General features: G+C 52.6%; 1 protein-coding gene across 6 annotated transcripts in view; it reads left to right on the top strand.

The window, feature by feature from the left end:
* LOC133349947 (protein diaphanous homolog 2-like) overlaps positions 1–27,939 on the top strand; it is a 92,205-nt gene that overhangs the window by 17,376 nt on the left and 46,890 nt on the right. For 4 of the 6 annotated variants that reach the window (XM_061563847.1, XM_061563843.1, XM_061563849.1 and 1 more), the window contains exons 2-11: positions 9,457–9,495; positions 11,299–11,472; positions 11,805–11,909; positions 18,496–18,632; positions 19,086–19,160; positions 19,921–19,990; positions 20,648–20,784; positions 21,833–21,941; positions 22,707–22,817; positions 23,215–23,333. In XM_061563847.1, coding sequence (XP_061419831.1) covers positions 9,457–9,495; positions 11,299–11,472; positions 11,805–11,909; positions 18,496–18,632; positions 19,086–19,160; positions 19,921–19,990; positions 20,648–20,784; positions 21,833–21,941; positions 22,707–22,817; positions 23,215–23,333 — 1,076 coding nt within the window. The remainder of the gene's footprint in view (positions 1–9,456; positions 9,496–11,298; positions 11,473–11,804; positions 11,910–18,495; positions 18,633–19,085; positions 19,161–19,920; positions 19,991–20,647; positions 20,785–21,832; positions 21,942–22,706; positions 22,818–23,214; positions 23,334–27,939) is intronic. The other 2 variants (XM_061563844.1, XM_061563846.1) reach the window with 2 other exon arrangements.

Here is a 27,939-nt window from a genome sequence, read left to right as displayed (position 1 = left end):
CCCATCTCCCACCATCGTCACGATCAACGTCCTCGCGTGTTGCCAGCCGGTGTTTTACAGCGGATAATCACGTTCAGTGTACAGTTACGTGGGGATTTAGGGAGTAACCCTTTAGAAAAGCGGGCTAAGGTTGCCAAAACGCTGGCGATGAATAACATTGTGAGGCGACAGAGCAGCGTGCGACGCCATCTCGCGACGTCACACCTCCCGATGATGTCATCGCATGTGACATCACACATCGGGCGTCGTCTGACATCTCGTTGCGTGGCTCGCAACGAAGCGCTATTATGTTTAATGAATACTTTGCAAGCTTAGGAAAATTAAGTACGAAACCAAATTTGTGGTGGCGGGGTGGGGTGGGAGTGTTTCTATGCAGCTGTTGGTGACCGGGCCGGTAAACATGCACTCACTAGTGCATGTTAGATCACAGGTGGTTAGATCACAGGTGGTGAGATCACAGGTGGTGAGATCACAGATGGTGAGATCGCGGGTGGTGAGATCGCGGGTGGTGAGATCACAGATGGTGAGATCGCAAGTGGTGAGATGACGGGTGGTGAGATCGCAGGTGGTGAGATCACGGGTGGTGAGATTACAGATGGTGAGATCGCAAGTGGTGAGATCACGGGTGGTGAGATCGCAGGTGGTGAGATCACGGGTGGTGAGATCACTGGTGGTGAGATCACGGGTGGTGAGATCACTGGTGGTGAGATCACGGGTGGTGAGTTCACGGGTGGTGAGATCGCAGTTGGTGAGATCACGGGTGGTGAGATCGCAGGCGGTGAGATTACGGGTGGTGAGATCACAGGTGGTTTATTTCAGGTGGCTGCTGCCTGCTTTGGTAACAAGGATCTCAGCGGTGGCAGCTCAGCGCCTCTGACCTTTGAGGAACCCTGCAACCGGCCGACCCCGTCACTCCTAATCGCAGCAGACAAGTTGCCCCCCCCCCTTCCCCCCGATGGCAGCCGCTAATCGGCTGTGCATCCTTCCTCTTTCTCTCCCTCCCTCTCCAAAGCCACCCCTGCTTCGCCGTTTTTTTTCGTCGTCCGTCGGTCGTCGCTTGGCGGCTGACCAATGAAGCCGGGCAAGCTTCTCCCGCCAAGTCCTCCTCTGCGCCATCGTTCCGCCTCTTGAGCAAATGAGCAGCTGTGCACCGATGCGTCGATTAAAATCTATTTGGTGGTCACAATACACATCGGCGTGTTTACATCTCAGAGATGAAATAAGTCAAATCTCGTGCAGGCTATATTCAATCGACTCTTTGCGATTGTGCAGTGATTGGTGACTGGGATGACACCATCAATTACACTGCACTGCAGAGCCCGCTTGTATCTTAAGTGGCTGAATCCTGGAGTCACATCCAGGTTCTCAACCTTATTAGCTCATGATTATAACCCCTGAGCCACTCGGCCACCCCGCATGTCAGATATTTCAAGCTTCTTGCGTCGTTCAGAACAAGGTGGAATTGCGGTGGCAGCGGTAAAGTGTGGGCGTCGCAGCGAGAAAGTTCCTGGGTCCCATCCCAAACTCGGGCATCTTTCCGCGTGGAGCTAGCATGTTCTCTCCCCCTGTTCTGATAGGTTTACTTCGGGTTCTCCAGTTTCCTTCCAGAGCTCAAAAACACAAAAACCCGTGCAATGTGACCAGTATTTGTCAAACATCCCAATGCTGAAAACTTACCTGCAAATTTCTCAATTTGGATGACGCACGGCCACAACATTGCCCCCCTACTGCTAAAACATGGCAGAATCCTCCTAAAAACGAGTCTTGAGACTCGTCGAGGCTTTCCCCCGGGTAAAAAAAAAACGTTAAAATAAATAAATAACATTGAACTTTCTTTGGCCCTCTGAAGTGCAGATACGTGACCTGCGCTGTCAAATACTTACAGAAGAACCAGCGATGCAGCTGGGTAAATAAATAGCCTTTGTCACTGGTAGCTTGAATTATGATTCGTAAGCGCGTTACGCTACGCGCTGCTTGCGCAGGAAAACACACAACTGTTTGGCTTGCGATAGCACGTCCAATTACCAACAGGGGCGATAGAACGTCTAATTACCAACAGGGGAAATTACACGTATTGACATGATCCGCGAGCCAATAGGCAAATGCAAGGCAAATATTTTAAAACTGATGCATATGAAGGAATCTGGAGGAAAGCAGTTCTCCCATCTCTGACTGCCACTGCCTTATCTCCATCTTAACATACTTCGGATTCCTGTACCTAGCGGAGCACTTTTGCAGTGATGCACTCCTTCGTCCGGACGGCGTACGAAGACCCGTATTTAGTCAAGGCTCGGCTCGGGCTCGGTGAACCAACTCAAAGTCATTGCTTTAACTTGAACCGGCTCTGAGCTTGGTCCCAGCCACACTCAGGCTTTCCATGAGCTGAGCCTGAGGCCGAGCCTCAGCTGAAGCAAGTGAGCACGCTCGAGCCTGAGCTGAGCCGCGTTGGAGGCCGAGCCAGAGCAGAGTCACGACGTGAGGCTCTCGCCCCAAAGAGACGTGATTTAATTCTAGATTTGAAGCTTTCGTGACTGCAAGGATTCATATTCTTAGGGGTTTTTTTCGGTAAAGTCACGTAGGTAAAAATTTCTAATTGAAATTAATAAAAGTAAAATGAAAAAAAAATCACGACGTTTCGGAGGCAACACAGCTATCGTGCTGTGACGGTTCCACCTGAAGACGGAAGCTTGTGTTGCCTCCGAAACGTCGTGATATTTTTATTTTTTTTATTTTACTTTTATTAATTTTTATTTTTTACCTACGTGACTTTACCGAAAAAAAACCTAAGAACGTGATTTCATATTTTTCAACCAAAATGTTACCGAGTGGTTTGTGGCTTCCTAATGCTGGCAGGGTGACCTCGTCTGGGTATAACGGAGCACTGATTCCAAGGCCAGTCTAGGTTTGGCGCATTCTGGGCCGAGTTAAGTCACAGGCGTCTTGTGCATTATAACGGATTAAATTTAACTGTGTTCCGTAATTCGCGCGGGTTTTTTTTCTTTTGTGCTTTTAAAGCGCCCACTACGCGGCTTATCTGGGGCGCTCGCAGTTGATACAATAGGGAGTGCTTGAAGGGCGACATTCCTGGGTGCATGCGGGCCTGGTAGAGGAAAGGTTGACGACCCGCTCTGTTGTTGAGTTCGTTGTTGATTGTGCTTGTGCACCACTGCCAATTGCAGCAACAGCAGCAACATCGTCACCAAATTGTCTGATTCACGCCGGAGCGAGCAGCTGTTTTCCCACCCACCCTACCGCAGAGAGCAATGCTTGTTGCATCACAATCGGCGGCGCTTTGAGATCCTTGATGAAAGGGGCTTTATAAATAGAATAATAATTTTACCAAAATGTATCATTCTCGGTTAGCCAAATTATCATCGTGAGCAGCCAGGATCAGTCCCTTGCTGGACGAAGGCCTTCCCAAGCAGTCGCCACAGCTCTGCAATGCAACAAGCCACGTAACACCTGCACACAAAATCAACAAGTCTAACAGTTTATAAAAAATAATAATATCAATAACAGTTCGCAGACATTTTTCAATTATCTGCTGGATAAAGGCCTCCGCCAGGATGTGTCGATCATGGGTGGTTGCTTGACCATACCTCACCATGCTTCTCCAGTGCAAGGTTGGTGCAGTGAGTCGGTCGGCACCAATTCCGATGCCACTCGCCCACCGGCGTTAACCATGGCCTGGAATTGAACTTAGATGACTGGGTTCAAAGTGCTGTGCGCAAACCACGGCACCACCGCGACACCTTGCACATGTCGCAAAAAATGTGACGAACATCGAGGCACCGGCACGGCAACCGAAGAGTTTGTGCGAAGAGGTGAACTGGGATGTGAATGACTTGTGGAGCGGATGTGCCGATGATGGCCCAGGACAGGAGTGAGTGGAGAAAGAGGAGCAGGAAGGGAGCCGCAGCATTGGTCAGAAAACGTTCTCGCAAGGACAAAGTTGAATAAGAATGTGATGACAGGTGTCGGCTTCATCTTCTTGGTTCTTTCGGTAAAGTCACGTAGAAGGGAAGTAATAAAATAATAAAAATAAAACATAATAAAATAATTCTCACGACGTTTCAGCCGAAACTTCTACGTGACTTTACCGAAAGAACCAAGAAGATGAATCCCTGCAGTCACGAAAGCTTTAAATCGAAAGGTGTCGGCTTGTATCGGTACTTTTACTTATTGCCAGTTGTGCCTTAAAACCCTTGAGTCGTTCCTTTAGTCTCGGTTATTCAAATCGGCCCACACGGTGAACGTTTACACACAAATTTAACCCCCCCCCATTATATTTTAAGAACACATCGTCTGCCACACTGTAGTAAAAGTAAACGAGGTCATGATACACATGGAGCAGTTGTGAGTTACAGTATTACTTGATCACGTGACTTAATAAATAGTTTAAATTTAAATAATTTCCGAGATTATCCCACACGCGGGAGAGGGCTGGCCACGCGTTCAGCTCCCGTGGAGAGCCGCCCCCCTCTTCATTGCCTTCGGTGTTTTTGTTCCAGACCGTACCACGCGCCGTTGCTGCTCGGCGCGACGTCCGACGTTTCGCCCCTTCACGTGAAGAGCAGAACGTCGGATGTCGCGCCGAACAACGCGCGGTACAATCTGAGAACGTACGGTGCGAAAGAAGTTCAACATGCATACGTCAGAGATCCGCACAACCACAACTGCCACAACCTGTAATCAGGCTCGCTGCGAGTGCAGCTTGGTCAGCTGTCGGCTGACAAGTTCAAAAGCGAGCTTTGCACGCTTGGCTACCCGCAAGCGCACATTCAATTGGTGGGCCGTGAGATGGAGGCGCTGATTGGTGGAATGGCTCGAAGGGCTCAAAAGCCCTAGAAATTCGAACGCAGAGAGAGAGTCGGTCCATCTGAGACCTTTTGAGCAATTAGAGTTTCATTAGTTTAGCGGTAAGAATCAGCTGAGACGGTTCGAGATGGGTATTTAAGGAATTGGGTGCAGCATATCGGAGCCCATTCGGAGCGGTGCTCCACAAGCGTAACGTTATTGGCTTCGATGCATAACCCTTGGTTAACGATCCGGTCCAGACCTCGCATATACGCTGGAGCAGTGGTAGCCGCCCCATTCGGTTGTTTATGTCGGCAGCGGTTGCGGGCAAGGCGCTGGCTGCTCGGCAACGTTTGTGGCCGGATTTTGGTTTCTGGTGGCTTCCGCGAACGGGGGAAAAGACTCCCAACCAAGACTGAAAAGATTTTTTCCAAAGGCTTCTGAAACTAACCATTGTTTTGTTGTTGGTGAATTACGAGCGCTGGTTTTTAAGTTTAGTGGTTCGGTCGGTGCACTTGCGACTTCCAGCGGCGGCATTGCGGGTGACTCGTCATTTGTACATTTCCAGATGGTTGAGGTGTTGAGTTGGCTCAGAGGGCGGAGAGCTGAGCTTGGCACGGCTGAGGTGCTCGGTTCAAAACTGGCTTGCAGATGCCTGCGATGAAACCGGGTTTTCAAGTGTAGTGAGTTAATCATCTCAACTCAGTCACCAATGACTGTACAAAAAAAAATATCACATGTTACTTAGTTTTTTGTACTTGATTTTGCTAGAGTTTGCTCAACTCAAGCTATGAGAATTAATAACGATTTGACCGTCGTGTGACAAACATGACGATCAGTGTCGGGGCTGGTTGGAAAGTTTGGGCCCGGTGTGAATCAGAGGTCACCTTCAAGCAGGGGTGGGGGAACCTTGTTTCTGCCAAGGGCCATTTGGACATTTACATCATCATTCGCGGGCCATATAAAATTATCAACTTAAAAATGAGCCTGTTATATTTGGTCAAACATTTAATTAGCTCACACCTAATGCGATGGCTGGAACTGCTTCTCTTTGGCGAGGCGTGTGATGTTAGCTGATATTGATGATGCTGCTACTCACAACTGCTTTTCCAGGTTTGCTCCTAGATTTATTGAATTTCGAGTCCCGCCTGCGGTTGCCTTGGCAGGGCCAGACGAAATGATTCCGCGTGCCGGACGTTCCCCACCCCTGCCTTAAGGGATCTCTCAGAGGGAGCTCTGTGATATCTGCTTCTGCGGACCATTCTCTACCACCATGGCAGGGTTGCATCGCTTACTCCAGAGAGTTCCGGATGGATTTTACGTCTCGAGGCATGGCACAGATAACACAATTGGGATAAAACTGGGGAATTAAAACATTTGTATTTACAGATGCCTGCACGCTAGGCCTTGGATTCGCAGTGTTTTTGGCTGCCCCTCATTGCTTTGGGTCCCAGTGACTCCGCGTAAATGACTAAATTATTTTAAAAAACTAATATGTAATTGTTTTCTCTCTTTACAGGCCAGGGGAATGTTTATTCTCTGTTGTTGAGTGTCTTTCATTGCAAGGCAAACGCAAGCTTTCTCAGGAATCTAACGTTAGGTCAGCTAACCACCATCAGTCATAGGCTGCATAATATCCATCGATTACAATTGAGTAATATGCTTCTGCTTGGTTACCCAGGAAAGCCTCCCTCAGTCTCAAGACTCGTTTTCAGGAGGGTCCTGCCGAGTTTTCAGAAGGAGGGGGGGGGGGGCGGCGTGTAATCCCAATTGAGTAATTTTGAAAGCAATCTTTTGTATTGGGATATTTGGCCAAATACATTTGGCCATTACAAAGTTACACTGTGTTCTTATCTATGGGAGAATACCGGAGAAGTCGGAAGAAACACATGCAGAACGGGGCGAGGGCATACAAAACTCCACACAGAAAGGCACCTGAGCGAGTGATCGAACTCAGGAACTCCTTGCTGTGAGGCACGCATGTCACCACTGCGCCACCCTGCCGCCCAAATGCTCACGGTGCATGCATTGCATCGCGTGTGTAAGAGTCGGGAGTGTTTTCGCTGTGTGTACATTGTACGCAATTGGTTCACGCGGGTAGATTGGCAGTGAAGTGGGTTGCGTACTGCTCAATAAACCCTGCGACGTGGGTTCGATTCCTGGCCATGGCCAGCATCGGTCCAGGGGCAACCACTTACCCCAAAGCCACACCGACCAGCGTGTGGAAAATTACGGCCTTACAACTGCCACGACCGACACGGCCTTAGGAAGGATTTCATCTAGCAGTGGACAAAGGACTCTGTACGTGAAAAAAAATGTTCGTGTGGCCCTCCAGCCACTAGAGGCGCTAGAGTGCATCACAATTCTAAAATAATGACAATGACATAATGACTCAATCGACGGATCCCTGAGTCGCAAAACGTGGCGAAGGGGCTGAGATAAATCGTTACACCCCTAATTAATGGCATACCAGCTGACATATGGTGGGGGGGTATTTTAATCGCATTACGTCACGCATGGTTGGTAACCCATGGAGTGTGACGGTGAATCCCATATTCGTGGCGGTGAATTATTAAACCCAACATTAGAAACCCCGCGAAACCTGAAACTGATGCCGCATGGTGTTTTGCGTGCGACGGTTGTTGCTATGCATTACGCGTTTGCGTGCGTGCGTGTGTGCACGCGATAGTCCAATCATTAGTGTTGGGGAGTGGTGGCGCAGTGGTTAGCACGCTGCGCGCCGAACCCGGCGGCCCGAGTTCGATTCCCGCTCACGAGCCAACATCGTTGACGAATATCTGAACGGGTCCTGGGCCTCCCCTAGGTCAGCCCAGCCTCAAATGAGTACCTGGTACGGTGCGTACACATCAGAACTAGGGCGACAAAGGCGGCCGGGCGTGGTGTTGACCACCCACCCCCTCGTGTGCCGTGCCGGCCTTCGTATGTGCTCGCCAACAGCACTTGCTCCAACAGTCTGCTATAGTCTATATCGGGGCGATCTTTGTCGATTTATGCATGTTGTGCGTGTGAGGCGGTTAATTAAAACGAGGCTTTGTGTGTGTCAGTAACCCGATTCCTCGAGAGCTGACGGCTCCCCCACACCTGGCCACCAGCTCGGTGGGAGTGGCCAGGTGCAGGACATTGAGCGCGCTAGCGGTGTCATCAGGGTCACCGTCAAGGTTCTCGGATACAGTGTGCACGTACAGCCCCTTTGGATAATTACAAGGACAGTTGAGCACATTTGGTGTTGGCTCCGTACTTACTCCTAGCACTGGGCAATCACGACTGGGGGGCTTTGCGTCACAGACGAGCGTAGTCTGCCAGTCGTGGGCGATGCTGCTGGCTGTGTGGATTTTACCCCAAGTGGGTAATTTACGATTTTTCTTTTTTCGGGGGCAAATTGAAAAGTGACACCGACACACACGGCCGACTCTTTTTCGAATGGCGTCACGGGACCTTTGACGTCCGCCGTGAAGCGGCCGGCGAGTGGTTCGCGTTTACTGGTGAATTGCGGACCGCGGTATTAACCAGGGCGGCCGATGGGGCTCGAACCGCAAACAGCTGTAGCAAGCGGCAAACGCACTGCCACTCGGCCGTTTTGTCAGTCCACTGCTGCACGAGGTGGAGGTCGCGAGAGTTATTTGACCATACTTCACCAAGCCGGTCATCGCCGCGAGCTAAGTGAAGGCAGTGAGCGTAGACGTGGGAACATAGAGTCACAGTACAACAAATTAATGTTTCCTCCACCGCCCTCTGCCGACCACCACGCAGCAATAAACCCCCCCACAGTCGCCGATGACAACCCGGTGGTTGCCCATCCATGCGCTATCCAGGCTCAACCCCAGCTTAGCTTCCATTACCAGATGATATCATGTGCATTCTGCCAGGTGATGAGGTCATAGACCAAGCATGTTCAAATGGAGATCTGTATCACTTTCTATTTGCTGGAAGTTTTTATTTATATATGTGTATTGAGGTGGGGAACCACCAAGTATGCTTACAAAGAAGTGAGTTGACGCACCTCTATCACAGAGGAGTTCCACAAAACGCACTGCTTTGGGCTCTCTCTCTCTCTGTGGTCATTTGCTTGGCTCTGCTCTGCTTTCAAACGTTCACGAGTAACTCGAGTGTTAAATCATTCACTGACAATGCCTTGAAAATGCATTTCAACTTCATTGGTTGCAGCTCGTGGTGGAGCGAATTCGTCAATTAATACAGTATTTCTTAATTTCAATTCAATTAAAATATTTCACCTGGATAGTCGCATGAAATGGGATATCTTCGTTTGCAAGGGGGCAGTCCAGGGTGTCAGCTGTCCGTGTCATCGACACGCTCCGGAAAAAGTACTATTGGACTCCATCCCTATATTTGAGTTTCCACTCGGAACTCGAATATAATTTGGATATTTTATTATTACATACGATTCAGTGTCACGATTCGTTCGGGGGTCAAAGTCCCGAACCATTCGTGACTCTGAATTGTGGGGATTTGTGGAGTTGATATCAATAAATTGCTCTGCGCGGTGGCTCGCTGGTTATCTGTTGGTTTGTTTTTGCTATATTCTGTTTTCTGTGGGTGTTGGTGTTTCCCCCCCCCCCCCCCCCACGCTTTCTCAATGTTTTCATTTTCTCTTCTCCCTCTGACCTCTGTGTCCCTCAGCAGAACATAAAGAAACTCATGACAGACGATATGTCGCTGGTAAGGTGTGCGATGCTCGAGGCCGTGCAAGTGAATCTGTGCCGGCTTGCGCGGTTACTGCTAAGCATGCGACGACCACCGCAGATGACCCCTCGCGCGCGCGTGCGTGCGTCGGCATGCGTGAGAGCCGATTGATCGCCGTCCGCGCGAACCGTCCGCCGCCAAGCGCTCGGAGACGAGCGAAATTGGCGATGCCAACGACACAGATGGGACAAACCGAAGAATTTGGTTCTCGAATCGAAACCGTCAACCTTCAATCTTGCCCCGCTTATCAGTTGTGGTCGGTCGGAGGCGTCAACCGTCGCTCCGTGCCGCTCCGCACAACTCCTTGGCGAGGGCACTGCTGCTCAATAAGGAACGTTTGCAACCTCCTCTGAAAATAATACGAAAGATAAACATCACGCCTCGTTTTTATTTTATTTGACTGCGTAACTCTTGTAACCCCGTAATTTTTTTCTCCGAACAGTATCGATCTATGGAGTTAATATTAGCAATGGAAGAGGGGGTTATTAACAAAATGGATGGTGTGCAAACCTTTCCTTTTGAACTGCAAAGCACGGCACAGAGATCAGTTTGAAATCAAATTCATATCGTTCCAAGCAGGCAACTTCAAATTTACAATTGTCCAAATGGAAAAGTAAAATCTGACAGAAAGCAACGCTCTCCTCCCATCCCGTCATCACATGCAGCCGCCCTGTCACCCGCCTTGCACACGCGCAGCAGCGGGCAGCAGTGGCGGCAGTGGCAGCGGCGCCGCTGCGTCATTCACATTTGTGGGATTCCTCGCGCATGTCTGCTCACGGCCGGCTGGACCCTGCACGTTCACGGCGGATAGGCCGCCGGTCTCTGCCCATGCGTGGAAATGCTCAAACATTTGACGCGCGATGAGACGCGCGCACCTGCATGACCTCACCCCCCGACTTGTTGCATGCGTAACGACCTACCGTGTGCTCATTTATTAAACCAAACGCTTGTTGTTGTTGTTGTTTGTGCATCACGACGGATCCGAGCGACGTCCGTAAGCATCACCGGACTGTTGTGACTCAGCGAGCTCCGCATGCTCCCCACAGCCTGACCTCGCGTCTTAACATCGTGATTGTTCTGTGTAAGCGCTCGACGGCTCTGGCCTTGTTACCGCCAGCGTGGCAGCATGGTCGCGATGGCGAGCGCGTGTGCGTCACCGGGTTCGGTTCGTGATTAAATCGGTGCGTGTGCACTTTGATGCAAACTCGAGCAGTTTTAATGTTTTGCGCCAACATCACTAACCACTAACCGCATCCTTTCACGTAAAACTTTTAAATGGATGTCCCGTGTTAATAACTGTGGCCGTTGTCCATAACATTTTGAGTTATCAAAATGTAAGGCTAAATGGCTATGATCGTTCTCTTAACAATGATTACATATACAATTTCATAGTTGTACTGAGGTGGACTGCTGGAGCAGTAGTTAGCATGCTGCTCTATGAACCCAGTGACCTGAGTTTGATTCCTCGCAACGGCTAACATCAGTGGCGAGCAATATCTAAACCGGTCCTGACATCTGAAGCCCTTCACCAACCCACACTGACCAACGTGGTGACGTGTACGGTCAGACAACACCCACGGCTTACACAGCGTGGGGAGGCCTCCATCCAGCAACGGATTGACAAAGGCCTGTGAACGACTGCGAACAAGTCGTACGAATTGGATTTCTGGCATTGCTCCACTCGTGCCCTCCGGCCCGGTCATTGACCCGGTGTCCCTCCCCGTGCCCCTTCGCCGCTCGGCAACCTCTACCGCCTTCTCCCCCTGTCGCTCCACCAAGTTGGACCGTTTCTCCAGCATCCGGATCGCGGGCAGCAAGCGGGACCGCCCGGTCGTGCCCTCCTCCCGGCACCAGCCCAGCCTCGGCCACGAGCAACCTCCGCCCTCGCCGAACCCCTTCCAGCCCAGCGTCTTGTCGGAGAAGGAGGTGCTGGCGCTCTTCGAGAAGATGATGGTGAGATTTCGCTTGGGTCCTGCGGGCCCAGCTCGTGTGCACCCCCCCAGGTGGTAGATGGCGATTCACGCTGACCACAAGGGTTTTGTCAGCCCTCGGCAGATGGTAAAATACTGTCCAGATTAGATCTTGGAGGTCTCTTTATTATTATTGCTACTACGCTTGTCTCGGCGAGGCTTTTAAACCGCTGGGCCGCGTCACTGCCCAATGCGCTCACCGCGTTTGCCGTTCAGCGGCCGCGGGCTCTGGCCGAGGGAGACTGCATCGGTGAGGTGTTGTCGTCGACGGCTTTGACCCCGAAGACCTCTTGACCTCTTGATCTCGTTCGGCAGGAGGACATGAACCTGAACGAGACGCACAAGGCGCCGCTGCGGCAGAAGGATCTGGTGATCAAGCGTGAGATGGTGATGCAGTACATCAACGCCGCAGCAAAGTCTGTGAGTAGCAACCTCTCCGCTCGCCGCGGGTCCTTTGAGGCAGTGGGCTCCGTGGAAACATCCGTCCACACATAACAACAACACGCACACACACCATTATTGTGTAGCTCCCGTGTGTGTTTTCAGGTTGCACCACGAATCAAACAGAATTTTCACTTCCTGAAGTTGTTGCCAGCACGCGGAGCCAAGTGTCGGACATTGCGCTGAACGACGCGCGATTGAACGCGTAAACGCTTCAAAGAGCTGTGCAGTGCAAACGTGAAAAACCTTAATCGGATTTACGGTAATTGTGCCACGCCGCTCAACGGCGATCGTGCCGACGAGCAAAACAGCATCGCCGTGCGTATCAGTGTTGATCAGTCGGCGTCCCATCGGGAAGCCTGCCGCATGAGGCCCGTTCATATATGCGTGAGCTTGAGATGCAGAGCACAAATTGTAGATTTGAAGCTTTCGTGACTGCAAGGATTCATACTCTTAGGTTTTTTTCGGTAAAGTCACGTAGGTAAAAAATAAAATAAATATTAATAAAAGTAAAAATAGAAATAAAATAATAATAAATCACTATTTCTATTATTACTTTTATTAATTTTATTTTTTACCTACGTGACTTTACCGAAAAATCCTAAGAGTATAGAGTACAAATTGACCACAAACCAAGCTGGTCAACAAGACCTCGGATGTCGTGCGCTCATCATCCGAACTTAGCAAGCTGGACCTCGCCACATTGGTCTGTAACTCGCCTGTGTGGCAAGGCAGCTGTGAAACCGTTTAGATAGCGCTCCTGTCCATATCGGACAAATTTAGCTGTGATGCTGCTGCTGCTGCTGCATTGGCAGTGGTGTCTAATCACAAATAACAAACACTCATCAATGTTACCGTGGCCCTAAAAGTAAATGTCATGTGAGAGGTGATGTTTTTGCCAATTTTTACGAATACGGAAGGGCCAGTGTACAATAAAGGAGGGCACCTAACCAAAATGTCACCTATTATGTTCTTATCGATATTGGAGTCGCCGGGATCTAATGTGCCTGTGAAATGGTCGTGTGCACATCGTTTGTCATCGTGTCCAAAAAGATCGCGACCAGCAATCGTCTTCAAACTATGAACGCGGGGTGCACGGCTATTATTACTATTATTTTCACGTTCAGTTGCCGAGTACATAAAATCGTAGCAGCCTTTATTTTATTTTTTGCACAACGAAAAATTCACAAACTGAAAGGCCATATAATTCTAAATAACTTCATAGACGTTTGCAATATATTCTCGGCTTCATATATATTATAATTTAATAACCAAACGCGTGAGTTTATGAAAGTTTTATCATCCTCGGTCTGTCTAGTTTTACATGGAGTGCGCGCATCGTAAATGTTAATGCAATTTCACGGCCGCGTCTCCGTCCGATGTGGAAACCGCTTGCACGCATCCCCACGCGGCGTTGCTTTTCATTGTGGTGCGTAAAAGGGTTTTAAAACTTGTGGCAGTGTGCGTGATGGTCCGCGTGCACGCGTACGCACGCACTCGTGTGCACGCGCGCACGCGTCTTCCCCGTAAACTCAATTGTTCAATAAAAATGAAAAACAGACATTACAGCTCATCCACATTAAACGTAATGCGGAACAAGCCACGTTAAAAAGATATAGGATTCAAAGATGAAGTCGAGTGGTGATTTCCTGCTCAAATGAGCATTCTGGCGTTCGTGCTCGTCCCCTTGTTTACAACCCTGAACCAGTGGTGGAAATTCCCCATTCCTATGGCAGGGGCGAATATATCGATAGGACAACTGCCATCCATAATTGTTTTATCGAGCCCGGAGCAATGATGGGCTGATTAAACCCCGCTCAATCTGGACTTGCTCTACTGCTGAGCCACATGGCCCATAAAAACGTCATTCTTATTAATACGGCGCTTGCTTTGCTTTACAAGCCTGCCTCGTTATTTCGGTTTGCCTACGACCCTGCCTAGCTATTTTCGTCCTGAATGACGGCTTTGGGTTGCTAGAATGCCACGCCGCAGGGGGGGCCGCGGGGGGGGGCACAGGAATCACCTGTGGGGGGGGGGGGGGGGCGACGCGGGTCCCTGGGAACGCGGCGCGTCGGAACGTAGGGGTCGCGAGCGGCGCGCTTCGGTCGCGGATTCGAGGTGGGGGGTGGGAGGGTGGCTTGGGAGGGGGGGGGGCAGCGACATCGCGCAGGGGGATGGATTTTGCGGGGCGAAAAAAAAGGCCATTGTGTTTTGCGTCTTTCGCCGAGGGAGTAGACAGGAAACCGACGGCGACTCTAGGCGGTCACGCGGCGCGCTCGCACGGCGCTCTCCCTAGCGCCGTGCGAACGCACCGCGGCCCGTAAACAGGCTGCCCAGCCCTTTTCCGCAGTGTGCGCAGGAGCAACTGCAGCAAAATACTCCCCGGGATTCTATTTCGAAAATATTTCACTTAAATTGTTCTCCCTGCACAGTATTTCTTTCAAAAGGGACAAAATCATTTTTTCGTCATTTGTTTTCTCATTCACCAGAGTGAGCGGTCACTGCTGCCGACGTTCGTACGTCTCGTGCTGACATTGTCTCTTTTCCTGTTTTGACTTTTTATGAAATTGTCGAAAGAAAGAGTTGTTGTAATTCTTTTTTTACAGTGCTCCAATGAGGTCATGTGCAAAGCCAGGGTCCTGATTTCTGTCTCTCTGAACACGTGTCTACTCTGTGTACCCTTGTCCCCTGTGTGTCCACCCCCCTTTTGTGGAAGCAAGGTCATGGTAAGTGTCCCCCACCGCCCCCCTCCCCTGTCCGAACCCATCCTGGCTCTTCCCTCCATGCCTCTGCACGCTGCTGACTCTTGGCCAATGGTGCTGCCCTCGCCCTGCGTGCCACTCCGTTGTCGTAGCGCAGAGCTGCGTTTCGCAGGCACGGTCTGCAGTCGTTTTGCAGTCGGTTGGCGATGTCACTTACACAACGTGCTTCCCGATTTGCGGCGTGTCATTTTTCAAATTTGGTCAGAAATGTTTGGTCCGTGACGCCGGCGCCACCCCTCTTTTGTCGAATAACGTCACGGGATTTGGGACGTCCACCGGGAAGTGGATTACGCCCGCCGGTATTAACCGGGGCAGCTGCGAAATTCGAACCGCGAACCTCCGTAACAAGCTGCGAACCCGCGCTACCTGCTCGACAGGCTCGCGAGGGTTGGCAGCAGCGCATGCCAGGATGCAGCTCCTTTAGCCTGCGATTCCTCGTGATTGCCAATCATGCGTGCGTGCGCTTACGTGATTTCCAAATCAATTTGTGCAATGTTGTGCATTTACAACCATGTGTGCATGCGTGTTCGTACGTGAAGGAAAAGACAAAGATCCCCCTTTTTCTCTGCAGGGGAGCGGCAGTGCAGCGGTTAGCGTGCCGCGCTATAAACCCGGTGACCCGAGTTTGATTGCCGCTCACGGCCAAGACCGGTGACGAATATCTTGCACCAGGCCAACTCAGCCTCAAATAATTACCTGGTGCGATGTGCAAACATCGCCACTGGGGGGGGGAAAGGGGGTATCCAGGCGTGGTGCTGGCCACCCACCTCCTTGTGTGCCGTGCCGGCCTTCGTAGTTTATCGCTAACGGTACTTGGCCCAACAATCTGGTGAGGCTATACGGGGGGGGGGGGGGGGGAGTCTTTGTCTCTTTTGTGTGTGAAGGTGTGCGCCATGTGAGTCTTTGTATATTTGTAATGTCCTGCCTTGACTGTACTCACCTTGCCTGCGTAAAATGCAGGCTGCCCCCTGTGGGTGTTGTGTTGGCCACTCACAGCATGCGTCATCGTCGAGCAACGCCGGCCGTTGTCCTCTGTAGACCTCGCGCACCTCCTGCTGAATGATCAACGCATGTCGGTGCTTTTATTTGTTAACAAAAAAACTCTCCAGCTTGAAACGACTGAATAGTTCAGGAGTTTTATTAATAAGGTCAACCGGTGGGATGTAATTGGAGTGTAAAAAAATGTATTGGTCCAAGTAAATTTCCTGCCCGAATGAACATTGAGTCATTGGTGCTCATCTCGCATTTACAGCCGTGCAGAGCCGGTGGTGGTAATTCCACATTCCTATGACACAGACCAGTCTATCCATCAGAAACAACCACTGTTGATTTTCCCCACTTAGTGGTCCCTTAAAATGAAGAGGTCACCGGGTGCACGTCAATAACGTCACTTTAATGGGCGCGGGATTTTTGGTTGGGATTTCTAACGGCAGGTGGTGCTGTCAGCCCGCCCTCGCTGCTGTTCCTCCCAATTGCCTGCTGGCGAACGCCGTGGGTGCGTGTGTGGGCACGCTTTCCCGGATTGAGGGGTTCCGCGAGTTCCCGCAAGCGAAAAGCAAACAAAATCTACGCTCGCTGGCCTCCAAATAATCTGCCCTTGCGTCCCAATGCGAGTTTTGTGATGACACATGGAAGATGTATTTAGTCAGCTCCTCACAATCTGTAAATAGCCTCCGTGCCTCTCGGGAGCTAAGCCGCTCCGCACTGATATGATCACCGTGTACCGGGCAAAACTTCAATTTTACACGTGGCTGATGTAAAAAAAATTGAACAGCATCGCCCAGTGTGCAGTGCAGGAGCCAGCAGCAGTAAACAGTTATAATTACCTACACGATGCTAACCACGGCTTCATTTCTGCATTGAATATTTTCCGGGTCGCTGGTGGACGGGAATAGGTGGTGCGTGACCAGTTATTGCGAGAGGCATGCTAGATATGGTGTACCGGGTGCGTTCGTATTTTCCATGTCCCCCCAACCCAGACAGACCCGGCTGAAATTAAGCCCTGATGCCGAGTGATTAAGTGTGGTTATCCCAAGCAACCTGCATTAGCGGTGGCGCCCTACCGAAGCTAACGCCCAGCTTCTGCATGGCGATGAACAGCAACGCACGCATTCCGGATAAACGCAGTCGCCCGTTGCGACGTCACACCGCGCCCGATGCTAATTTCCCGTGAGCTCTCGGGTTTGTTCCGCGCGTCATTCGGCACAACGCGCGACGCTCCGCGTGCCCGGGAGCCGCTTCGGGAAAGTTGTTGGCACTAAGTGCGAACTGCTGAATGTGGTGCAGTACAACGCGCATGCACGTTGTGGAGAGAGCTTGTATGGCACAACTGCGAAAACCCACGGCGTGCTAATATCACTCAATCTTCCGCCGATGCCGGCATCGCTGTGCGTGCGTGCCGCTTGCGTGGGGCCATCGCGGACAGTTTTGTCTGCTTGCTGAACAGGAAGGTGGCGGCGAAAGAGGAAACCAAATACACATGGATAGAAACAAAAGGAGGAAAAAGTGCCCAGAGGGGGGAGGGAGGAAAAGTTTGATAGCCGTGTAACGAGGCCAGGAGGCTGTGCATTGTCAATTAGGCGGACTGACTGCGCTGTTCTCCTGAATTCTGCCAAGGGTGATTACGGCTCCTCGTCGCGCCAATGAAAACATTGTGCTCCGCTCGACCAAAATCGTAGTAAATCGCAAACCAAAACACGATTATTTCACGTTCGCATCCAGACAGACAGAATGACAGGAAACAGAAGGTCAGATACTGGCTGGGAGGGGGGCATTTTGAAAACGGGAAAGACTTTACATGTAAAAATGTTTTTCCTGGCGCATTCGACGTCAACATTGTCCACGAAGAACGCAGCAGAGTGGCTTTTTGCGGCAAATTATCACGTTGCACGCGGCCGCCGGTGTTTTTGTTTTGTCGCTCGCCTCCGCGAACGTGGTGAACACGCACAGTGGCACGCGGAGTAGTCCCACGCTGGGGGCAACGCGTTCCCAGGCCCCCTCCCCCCCCCCGTGGCCGCTGCCGTCACGTCGGCACGCCGGATGATTTGTTGGAAATTTACACCGAGAGGTGTTTCTCGAAGCGGAGCCTTCGGTGACCCCGCTGTTCCGTCTGCCTATAAGTATTAAGGATAATCTACAGCCCTCTGTCATTCCGCTTATAGATGAAGGCCTCCCAATGCCATGCCAGTCTTCGGGGTTATTTGACGATATGTCTCCGTGTTGGCCATTGAGTAGTCGGTGAAGGGTGGGGGGGCGGTGCGTGCCTAGGACTTCTGTTTGGGCGCCACGCACCACCGATGTCACCCATGGCTGTGGCACAAATCCAGGTTGCCGCCGGGTTCAGAGCGCGGTGCACAAACCACGAGGCCACCGTTTTCCCCCCAACAAGCGATAAATAACGTGATTTTAATTAACTTGGCACTTTCAGTTGTGAGGATCGGTCTTCGACTGACCAACGAGCTGAAGCATTTATATAAACGCTCGTGCACCACGTGACATTGAGATTTGGTTGGCTGTGTCGGGTGGTGGAGGGTCATCACGACACAGATGTAGTCAAATCGTTGTGTGGCCTCACCCAAATATCATTTATGAATCGTAACATTACCTGATTCCATACGTGCTACTCTAACTTCGCAAGGTAAAGCTGTCGGCTCCCTTAGGAAGTCGTTTTGCCTTCGCCCGTGTGACTTATCACCAAAGCCGCCCGCGGCGTGCGCCTTCGAGGCTGCGGTCTCACCCGTTCTCTCTCTCTCTCCCCCCCCGTCCCCGCCGCGTGATATTGCCACCGCCACCACGGCGAGCAGGGCTTAAAGAGCCGGAGCGACCATGCCCTCACCTCGTCGCAGGAGTACATCCACGAGCTGCGTGCCGGCATCCAGGACGAGCGGCTACTGGGATGCCTCGAGTCTCTGCGCGTCTCGCTCAACAGCAACCCTGTCAGGTAGCCGTGGAATGCAGCCCCACGGCCCGTGGGCTAAACCCCGTCAGGTAGCCGTGGCCTGCAGCCCCACGGGCCGTGGGCCAACCCTGTCAGGTAGCCATGGCCTGCAGCCCCACGGGCCGTGACCTGGGACCCACAGCCCACGCACATCCAGGGGTAGGGAGCTGTGGGTGTTGGGAGTAGGCAATGTATACGTGCCCTGTATGTGATGATGCACATGGGTGATGCTTACACCCTCTGGTAGTGTTGTACAGCAGGACTGGGGAAAATGACCTAACATTCGTGTGCCCCATGCGATCTGTCGTTCAGAACCTGTGAAGGACGCGCCACTGCACGACACATTACCCGTTGTATATTTTTTCCTCTTAAGGCCACGGTGTCATTGGTGAAAATGTGAGTTGTTTTGATGTTTCCCATGAAATGTCGTGAATGAACAGTCGTTCTGTTTTGCAGCTGGGTGGAAAATTTCGGGCACGAGGGCCTTGGACTGCTCCTCGACATGCTCCACAGCTTGCAGAACTCGCACAAGTACGCGGGGCAGCACCACTGTTAAAAAAAAAAAAACACTTGCGGCGTGACGATGACTCGGCAGTAGGACTCATCATGAGTGCACTCGATGATTGTGAGTTCCGACATGGATCATGTTCCCAAGAAGCTAGCCAAGTGGGTTGGTGTCCTGATAGCCCAGTTAACACGAAATGTCTGGCCAACCTTGGGCTAACGGTTCCAACCACTTTCCAACGTTCGCCCAACGTCGGTGTGATTCCTGGGAGATTGCTGATGAAGGCTCTTCACTAGGATTTATAATAGTCTTCTCCACCCAATGTTCCTACGATGTTTTTTTTTATATTATACACACACTTGGGCCACCCTTTGTCGATCCACTGCTGGATGAGCGCCTCTCCGCACCGTGCGGCGGATCACGGGGGTTTATTTGGCCATACTTCACCACGCCGGTCAGCGCGGGTCAGCAAAGGCGGGCAGCATCGACTCGCAAGCACAGCAGCGCGATACATATAAAGATATCGCCGCACCGACATCTGCCGCCCGCCACGTAGCCCCGCGGCCTGCAGGACCTGTCGTGCACGGCGGTATCCTGTCATCCGTGCGCTGTCCAGGCTTAGCGCCCGAGATGTGATGAGTCCTGGGCGATTTGGTAAAAACCCCAAAAAAACTCTACAAACAGTAACTCGTAGTTGTCCGATGGACTACGCGGCAGCCCTCCTCTAAGCCGCACCGGCCACAAGCGTGGCTCACGTCTCTGCCTTTGTGCTGCTTGCGCCGACAGACCTGAGAACATCACGAGGAAGAACCAGCATGAGATCGTGCGGTGCCTGAAGGCCTTCATGAACAACAAGGTGACGTCTCCCCTGCGCTGCCACTCCACCCCCGCGTGAACTGATTGCGTACAACGCACACAGTGAAAGGACTCCCGATTCTTAAACACGCGATGCACGCATCGTGAGCAGAAGGGCGGCGGGGTGGCACAGTGGTGCCTGACAGCAAGAAGGATCTGTGTTCGAATCCCAACTTGGGTGCCCTTTATGTGTGGTGTCTATGTTTCATCTGGATTCTCCGGTTTCCACCCATAGATAACCGGCTATTAGCCAAAACATCCTCATGCTGAAAATGCACATGCAAATTACTCAATTGGATCCACGCAGCGGCGGCAGCAAGACCACCCCTTACTGCAAAAGCTTTCCAGAATGCTCCTGAAAAAGAGTCTTGAGACTCGGTGAGGCTTTCTCGGATAAACAAACTTAATTGCGAATAATAACAATAACAAGATGATAATGTGATCCCTCTCAACCGCCGAAATGACTTATTTAAACGTTTTAGTTGTCACTAAATTGGTCAAATAAATAGGCCTAGATACATGCGTGCGTTTACCCAACGCTTGAGCTTTCTGCGGTTGCTTCACCCAATCTGTTCGCGTTTGCACTGGAGCTGGTATCTTAAGGCTGCGTGCCCGCGCACGTGTGTTTGTCTTTGTGCGTGCGTGTTGCCGCGAGCAGTATGGGCTGATGCGCATGCTGAGCGAGGAGCAGGGCATCCTCCTGCTGGCGCGTGCCATCGAGCCCGCGTACCCCCCCATGATGGCCGATGCCGTCAAGCTGCTGTCGGCGCTCTGCATCCTGGAGGAGGAGAGGACGTGAGTCATGCACCGGCTGCCACCACGTCCCGCACGGCACCACGTGTGGCCGGCCACGCCAAGAGGGCCCCCACGCGCCCTTGCACAACGTGCTCGACACTCGACATTCTCGTGAAAAATAAAATAACGTATTATATATGCCCACAATTTTATCTCAATTGTGCTGTCGGTCTCTTTGTAATAATAATAATAATTTACACTTTGAAAGCACCTTTTACCCAGAATGTTGCAAAGTGCCTTACAGAACTAACAGAAAACGATATTAAAGTGCACTTATGGGAGGGATAAGAACACCCCACCAAGTAAAGTAAAAACCCCAATGGTAAAAAAAATATCTAAAGGAAGTCAAAAGGGCCTTCAGAACAGATGTGGACATTTAGGCAGGATTTGAAGCAGCCGAGAGACCTGACACGGACCGAGCATCTGGTGGACGTGAATTCCACAACCTAGGGGGGCCGCACGGGAAGAGGCGGGGAATCCATCACCACAACTGTCCATGTGAGAAAACGGCCCACAAAAGCAGATATCACAAAACTGCCTTTGAGGGCACTTCAGGTGACCTCTGTTATGCATTATTACGCGACAGCACTTCCCCACCCGCCCTGACAATGTTTATTCGCACGATCGTCACGCCGATATTTTTAATTCTCGGAACTGGAATTTAGGCGCATTAAGTGCAGAATTAAATTCCATGTGATGGTTATTTTCCGCAGTCATTGGTCACCGGGCTGAGACCATTATTGACTCCGCTACACTTGAACACCTGGTTGAAGCAGAGGCAGTTGCCTGGGTTCTAACCCCGTATCTCAACGGTGCCAGCCGAGCCCCGTGACCTCTTGAGCCACCACCCGGCCACCGCGCACGAGCCAAATACTTAACCGAGACACTTGATGAAGCTGATTATTTCAAAAAGAATTCGACCAAATGGGTACAAAACGTCTCCGTGTTAAATTCGTTTGGCGGCGTGGGTTTTCGGAGCGGGCCCGTGACGCGAGACATCTCGCCCCTGCGTTGTTTGCCGTGCACTCTGCTTTACCACCGCGCGCAGTCACGAGCGGATCCTGGAGGCGCTGACGCAGTGCGGTGAGCAGGAGAACCGCGAGCGCTTCAGCACCATCGTCAAGGGCCTCGGCCTGCGGCAAGGCCTGCAGCTCAAGGTAGCTGCGCAGCATGCGCGACGCGGTTAACTTGTCCCGACGCGGCACCACGTGACCGCTGTTTGGTAAAGTCGTGCGCGTGTGTTACGCAGCCGATGTTTCCCAATGCACAGTTGATTTTTGGGTGGGGTCACGCGATGATCTGACCAAGTCTGTGTTGTTAAGACCCTCCGCTACCCGACGGAGCCAAATAAATATAATTGTTACGTGTACAGCAGATATACAATCATTCGCAAATCCCTGTAAATTGCGGATATGTTGGCGGTTTGCTCCTGCTTCCCGTACTGCGCAGCACACCGCGGCGAATTGAAAACGCGTCACGAACCACAAACCGCGATCCGTAGAGGTGGGCAGGGCTAACACCGAGCTGCAAGAGCGGAGAGAAACACTGAGATAGTTTTTTTTACTTCAGCAGTTCTAGGAGAAACGTATTTCCATATTTTTTTTACTTAAATATCAAAAAAACAAAAACCTTTTTACATAGACCCATATGGCAGATTTATGCCAGCGATTACAGGATTCACATCAGCACGGCTTATCGGATTTCTGCTATACAGGTGTTATTTAATGCGCTAATTCATAATCGTTAAGCGAACCAGTAGTAGAGCAACAATTCTAACAATGAAACGTATCGATCAGACACGCGACATTTCGTATGAAAGGACGTCAAACATTATCGGGACAAGGTCCAGCGAGACGAAATTAGGAATGCACGAGGTCGGACTGCTTCCCGGTTTTGACGCCGCGTCCCGTGTCCCCTCGCAGGTCGGCTGCATGCAGCTCATCAACGCCCTCCTCACCTCCGTGGACGAGCTCGACTTCCGGTTACACCTGCGCAACGAGTTCATGCGCTGTGGCCTCATCGACATTCTGCAGGTGAGCCCCCTCCTCCCTCCGCCTTCCCCTTGAGCGAGTTCATGTGGCGTGGTGTCGTCGGTGTACCGCTGATGGGCGACGTTTCGACGTTCGTGTCGGGGTGGGTGATCGTACGAGCCGGTGGGTGGCTTCAGGATTAGCCTCGTGGTGAATGTCTCAAATGCCGCCATTGGCCAACGATCCGAGCAGACGATTGGACGACTGATAATCACCAAATGGCACGTAAACATTCATTTGGGATTTCATCGTTTCCAATGATGAGCCGCAGCAAATGTTGACCACCCACGCCCTCGTGCGCCGTGCCGGCCTCCGTAGATGCTCGCCAACAGCACTTGCCCCAACAGTCTATTGAAGGTTATGCGGGGGATCTTTGTCTTTGTCCGTGCTTTGTGAGCAGGAGCTGAGGGACCTGGAGAACGACGAGCTGGACGTGCAGCTGCGAGTGTTTGAGGAGAACCGCGAGGACGACTTTGTGGAGCTCTCTCACCGCTACGAGGACATCCGCTTCGAGCTGGAATATCCTTTCTCCCGAGTCCACCGCGGCGCGCGCGTCCATACCACACACAGGGGGCACAGTGGCCCGCAGCCCGCGGGGCCGAAACGGCCCACGGCTTCGTCTCTCTCGACCCCGGTCACCCACACGAGGCCTTTCCGCTTTGAAACGGCCGCAAACAATATTTACCCGCTTGCTGCAAGCATCTTAGCAAGAATCGGGTACCAATCGTAACAGAGTCACCGCACTGTGGAGTGAGGGCATTAGTCCCACGCTGTGGAGTGAGGGCATTAGTCCCACGCTGTGGAGTGAGGGCATTAGTCCCACGCCGTGGAGTGAGGGCATTAGTCCCACGCTGTGGAGTGAGGGCATTAGTCCCACGCCGTGAAGTGAGGGCATTAGTCCCACGCTGTGGAGTGAGGGCATTAGTCCCACGCTGTGGAGTGAGGGCATTAGTCCCACGCTGTGTAGTGAGGGCATTAGTCCCACGCCTTGAAGTGAGGGCATTAGTCCCACGCTGTGGAGTGAGGGCATTAGTCCCACGCTGTGGAGTGAGGGCATTAGTCCCACGCTGTGGAGTGAGGGCATTAGTCCCACGCCGTGGAGTGAGGGCATTAGTCCCACGCCGTGAAGTGAGGGCATTAGTCCCACGCTGTGGAGTGAGGGCATTAGTCCCACGCTGTGGAGTGAGGGCATTAGTCCCACGCTGTGGAGTGAGGGCATTAGTCCCACGCCGTGGAGTGAGGGCATTAGTCCCACGCTGTGGAGTGAGGGCATTAGTCCCACGCTGTGGAGTGAGGGCATTAGTCCCACGCCGTGGAGTGAGGGCATTAGTCCCACGCCGTGAAGTGAGGGCATTAGTCCCACGCTGTGAAGTGAGGGCATTAGTCCCACGCTGTGGAGTGACGGCATTAGTCCCACGCCGTGAAGTGAGGGCATTAGTCCCACGCCGTGAAGTGAGGGCATTAGTCCCACGCTGTGTAGTGAGGGCATTAGTCCCACGCTGTGAAGTGAGGGCATTAGTCCCATGCTGTGAAGTGAGGGCATTAGTCCCACGCCGTGAAGTGAGGGCATTAGTCCCACGCTGTGGAGTGACGGCAGTAGTCCATGCGTGAAGTGACGGCATTAGTCCCACGCGGTGAGTGAGGGCATTAGTCCCACGCTGTGAAGTGAGGGCATTAGTCCCACGCTGTGAAGTGAGGGCATTAGTCCCACGCCGTGAAGTGAGGGCATTAGTCCCACCTGTGAGTGAGGGCATTAGTCCCACGCTGTGAAGTGAGGGCATTAGTCCCCACGCCGTGGAAGTGAGGGCATTAGTCCCACGCCGTGGAGTGAGGGCATTAGTCCCACGCCGTGGAGTGAGGGCATTAGTCCCACGCTGTGAAGTGAGGGCATTAGTCCCACGCTGTGTAGTGACGGGCATTAGTCCCATGCGTGAAGTGACGGGCATTAGTCCCATGCTGTGAAGTGAGGGCATTAGTCCCACGCTGTGAAGTGAGGGCATGAGTCCCACGCTGTGAAGTGAGGGCATTAGTCCCACGCCGTGGAAGTGAGGGCATTAGTCCCACGCCTGTGAGAGTGAGGGCATTAGTCCCACGCTGTGAAGTGAGGGCATTAGTCCCACGCCGTGAAGTGAGGGCATTAGTCCCACGCTCGTGGAGTGAGGGTATTAGTCCCACGCTGTGGAGTGAGGGCATTAGTCCCACGCTGTGAAGTGAGGGCATTAGTCCCACGCTGTGAAGTGAGGGCATTAGTCCCACGCCTGTGAAGTGAGGGCATTAGTCCCACGCTGTGGAAGTGAGGGCATTAGTCCCACGCTGTGAAGTGAGGGCATTAGTCCCACGCTGTGGAGTGAGGGCATTAGTCCCACGCTGTGAAGTGAGGGCATTAGTCCCACGCTGTGGAGTGAGGGCATTAGTCCCACGCTGTGAAGTGAGGGCATTAGTCCCACGCTGTGAAGTGAGGGCATTAGTCCCACGCTGTGGAGTGAGGGCATTAGTCCCACGCTGTGAAGTGAGGGCATTAGTCCCACGCCTGTGAGTGAGGGCATTAGTCCCACGCTGTGTAGTGAGGGCATTAGTCCCACGCTGTGAAGTGAGGGCATTAGTCCCACGCTGTGAAGTGAGGGCATTAGTCCCACGCTGTGGAGTGAGGGCATTAGTCCCACGCTGTGGAGTGAGGGCATTAGTCCCACGCTGTGAAGTGAGGGCATTAGTCCCACGCTGTGGAGTGAGGGCATTAGTCCCACGCTGTGGAGTGAGGGCATTAGTCCCACGCTGTGGAGTGAGGGCATTAGTCCCACGCTGTGAAGTGAGGGCATTAGTCCCACGCTGTGGAGTGAGGGCATTAGTCCCACGCCGTGAAGTGAGGGCATTAGTCCCACGCTGTGAAGTGAGGGCATTAGTCCCACGCTGTGAAGTGAGGGCATTAGTCCCATGTCGTGGAGTGAGGGCATTAGTCCCACGCCGTGAAGTGAGGGCATTAGTCCCACGCTGTGAAGTGAGGGCATTAGTCCCACGCTGTGGAGTGAGGGCATTAGTCCCATGTCGTGGAGTGAGGGCATTAGTCCCACGCTGTGGAGTGAGGGCATTAGTCCCATGTCGTGGAGTGAGGGCATTAGTCCCACGCCGTGAAGTGAGGGCATTAGTCCCACGCTGTGAAGTGAGGGCATTAGTCCCACGCTGTGGAGTGAGGGCATTAGTCCCACGCTGTGAAGTGAGGGCATTAGTCCCACGCCGTGGAGTGAGGGCATTAGTCCCACGCTGTGAAGTGAGGGCATTAGTCCCACGCTGTGAAGTGAGGGCATTAGTCCCACGCTGTGGAGTGAGGGCATTAGTCCCACGCCGTGGAGTGAGGGCATTAGTCCCACGCTGTGGAGTGAGGGCATTAGTCCCACGCCGTGGAGTGAGGGCATTAGTCCCACGCCGTGAAGTGAGGGCATTAGTCCCACGCTGTGAAGTGAGGGCATTAGTCCCACGCTGTGAAGTGAGGGCATTAGTCCCACGCCGTGAAGTGAGGGCATTAGTCCCACGCCGTGAAGTGAGGGCATTAGTCCCACGCCGTGAAGTGAGGGCATTAGTCCCACGCCGTGAAGTGAGGGCATTAGTCCCACGCTGTGGAGTGAGGGTATTAGTCCCACGCTGTGGAGTGAGGGCATTAGTCCCACGCTGTGGAGTGAGGGCATTAGTCCCACGCTGTGGAGTGAGGGCATTAGTCCCACGCTGTGGAGTGAGGGCATTAGTCCCACGCTGTGGAGTGAGGGCATTAGTCCCACGCCGTGAAGTGAGGGCATTAGTCCCACGCCGTGAAGTGAGGGCATTAGTCCCACGCCGTGAAGTGAGGGCATTAGTCCCACGCTGTGGAGTGAGGGCATTAGTCCCACGCTGTGGAGTGAGGGCATTAGTCCCATGCTGTGGAGTGAGGGCATTAGTCCCATGCTGTGGAGTGAGGGCATTAGTCCCACGCTGTGGAGTGAGGGCATTAGTCCCACGCCGTGGAGTGAGGGCATTAGTCCCACGCCGTGAAGTGAGGGCATTAGTCCCACGCCGTGAAGTGAGGGCATTAGTCCCACGCTGTGAAGTGAGGGCATTAGTCCCACGCTGTGGAGTGAGGGCATTAGTCCCACGCTGTGGAGTGAGGGTATTAGTCCCACGCCGTGAAGTGAGGGCATTAGTCCCACGCCGTGAAGTGAGGGCATTAGTCCCACGCCGTGAAGTGAGGGCATTAGTCCCACGCCGTGAAGTGAGGGCATTAGTCCCACGCTGTGGAGTGAGGGCATTAGTCCCACGCTGTGGAGTGAGGGTATTAGTCCCACGCCGTGAAGTGAGGGCATTAGTCCCACGCCGTGAAGTGAGGGCATTAGTCCCACGCTGTGGAGTGAGGGTATTAGTCCCACGCCGTGAAGTGAGGGCATTAGTCCCACGCCGTGAAGTGAGGGCATTAGTCCCACGCCGTGAAGTGAGGGCATTAGTCCCACGCCGTGAAGTGAGGGCATTAGTCCCACGCCGTGGAGTGAGGGCATTAGTCCCACGCTGTGGAGTGAGGGCATTAGTCCCACGCCGTGGAGTGAGGGTATTAGTCCCACGCTGTGGAGTGAGGGCATTAGTCCCATGCCGTGGAGTGAGGGCATTAGTCCCACGCCGTGGAGTGAGGGCATTAGTCCCATGCCGTGGAGTGAGGGCATTAGTCCCACGCCGTGGAGTGAGGGCATTAGTCCCATGCCGTGGAGTGAGGGCATTAGTCCCACGCTGTGGAGTGAGGGTATTAGTCCCACGCTGTGGAGTGAGGGCATTAGTCCCATGCTGTGGAGTGAGGGCATTAGTCCCACGCCGTGGAGTGAGGGCATTAGTCCCACGCTGTGGAGTGAGGGCATTAGTCCCACGCTGTGAAGTGAGGGCATTAGTCCCACGCTGTGGAGTGAGGGTATTAGTCCCACGCTGTGGAGTGAGGGCATTAGTCCCACGCTGTGGAGTGAGGGCATTAGTCCCACGCCGTGAAGTGAGGGCATTAGTCCCACGCTGTGAAGTGAGGGCATTAGTCCCACGCCGTGGAGTGAGGGCATTAGTCCCATGCTGTGGAGTGAGGGCATTAGTCCCATGCTGTGAAGTGAGGGCATTAGTCCCACGCCGT

Source organism: Lethenteron reissneri, chromosome 32 (assembly GCF_015708825.2).
Source record: "Lethenteron reissneri isolate LAM-NWPU_2019-01 chromosome 32, ASM1570882v1, whole genome shotgun sequence".
Lineage (NCBI taxonomy): Eukaryota > Metazoa > Chordata > Hyperoartia > Petromyzontiformes > Petromyzontidae > Lethenteron > Lethenteron reissneri.
Note: the sequence above shows the minus strand (reverse complement) of the source record. Positions and strands in the feature narration are given on the sequence as shown.